Genomic DNA, 299 nt, shown 5'->3' with positions numbered 1-299 from the left:
AACGATTGACCTACCCATCGCGGTCACGACGTTGGGGTCAGCGCCCATCTCCAGAATCCGGGTCACACCAGCCAGGTTATTGTTCTCCGCCAACAGGTAGACGGCCGTGAAGTCTGCAAGGACAGACGCAGGTACACCCGGGTATTTGTCTCGGGTATGGGGTGAGTTCATGCTCAAAATAGAAAGTCAAAATATTTTTTTCTACCCTGTGGCTCCCGATCAGTACATGGTAATGTCTATTATTTGTTAACACTTTGAATAAAATCAGAAAATACCCTATGATAAGAAACATATATGCA

At 45.8% G+C, this 299-nt stretch overlaps 1 protein-coding gene across 1 annotated transcript in view; it reads right to left on the bottom strand.

Moving 5' to 3' along the window:
* The window catches only part of LOC119589335 (ankyrin-3-like), a gene marked incomplete at its 3' end in the record, with an annotated part of 8,221 nt that overhangs the window by 6,174 nt on the left and 1,748 nt on the right, over positions 1-299 (bottom strand). Inside the window, 1 exon segment of the mRNA XM_037937955.1 lies at positions 15-113. Coding sequence (XP_037793883.1) covers positions 15-113 — 99 coding nt within the window.

The sequence above is a fragment of the Penaeus monodon genome, chromosome 25, assembly GCF_015228065.2.
Source record: "Penaeus monodon isolate SGIC_2016 chromosome 25, NSTDA_Pmon_1, whole genome shotgun sequence".
NCBI classification, from domain to species: domain Eukaryota; kingdom Metazoa; phylum Arthropoda; class Malacostraca; order Decapoda; family Penaeidae; genus Penaeus; species Penaeus monodon.
This window is presented reverse-complemented; position numbering and strand designations above follow the sequence as displayed.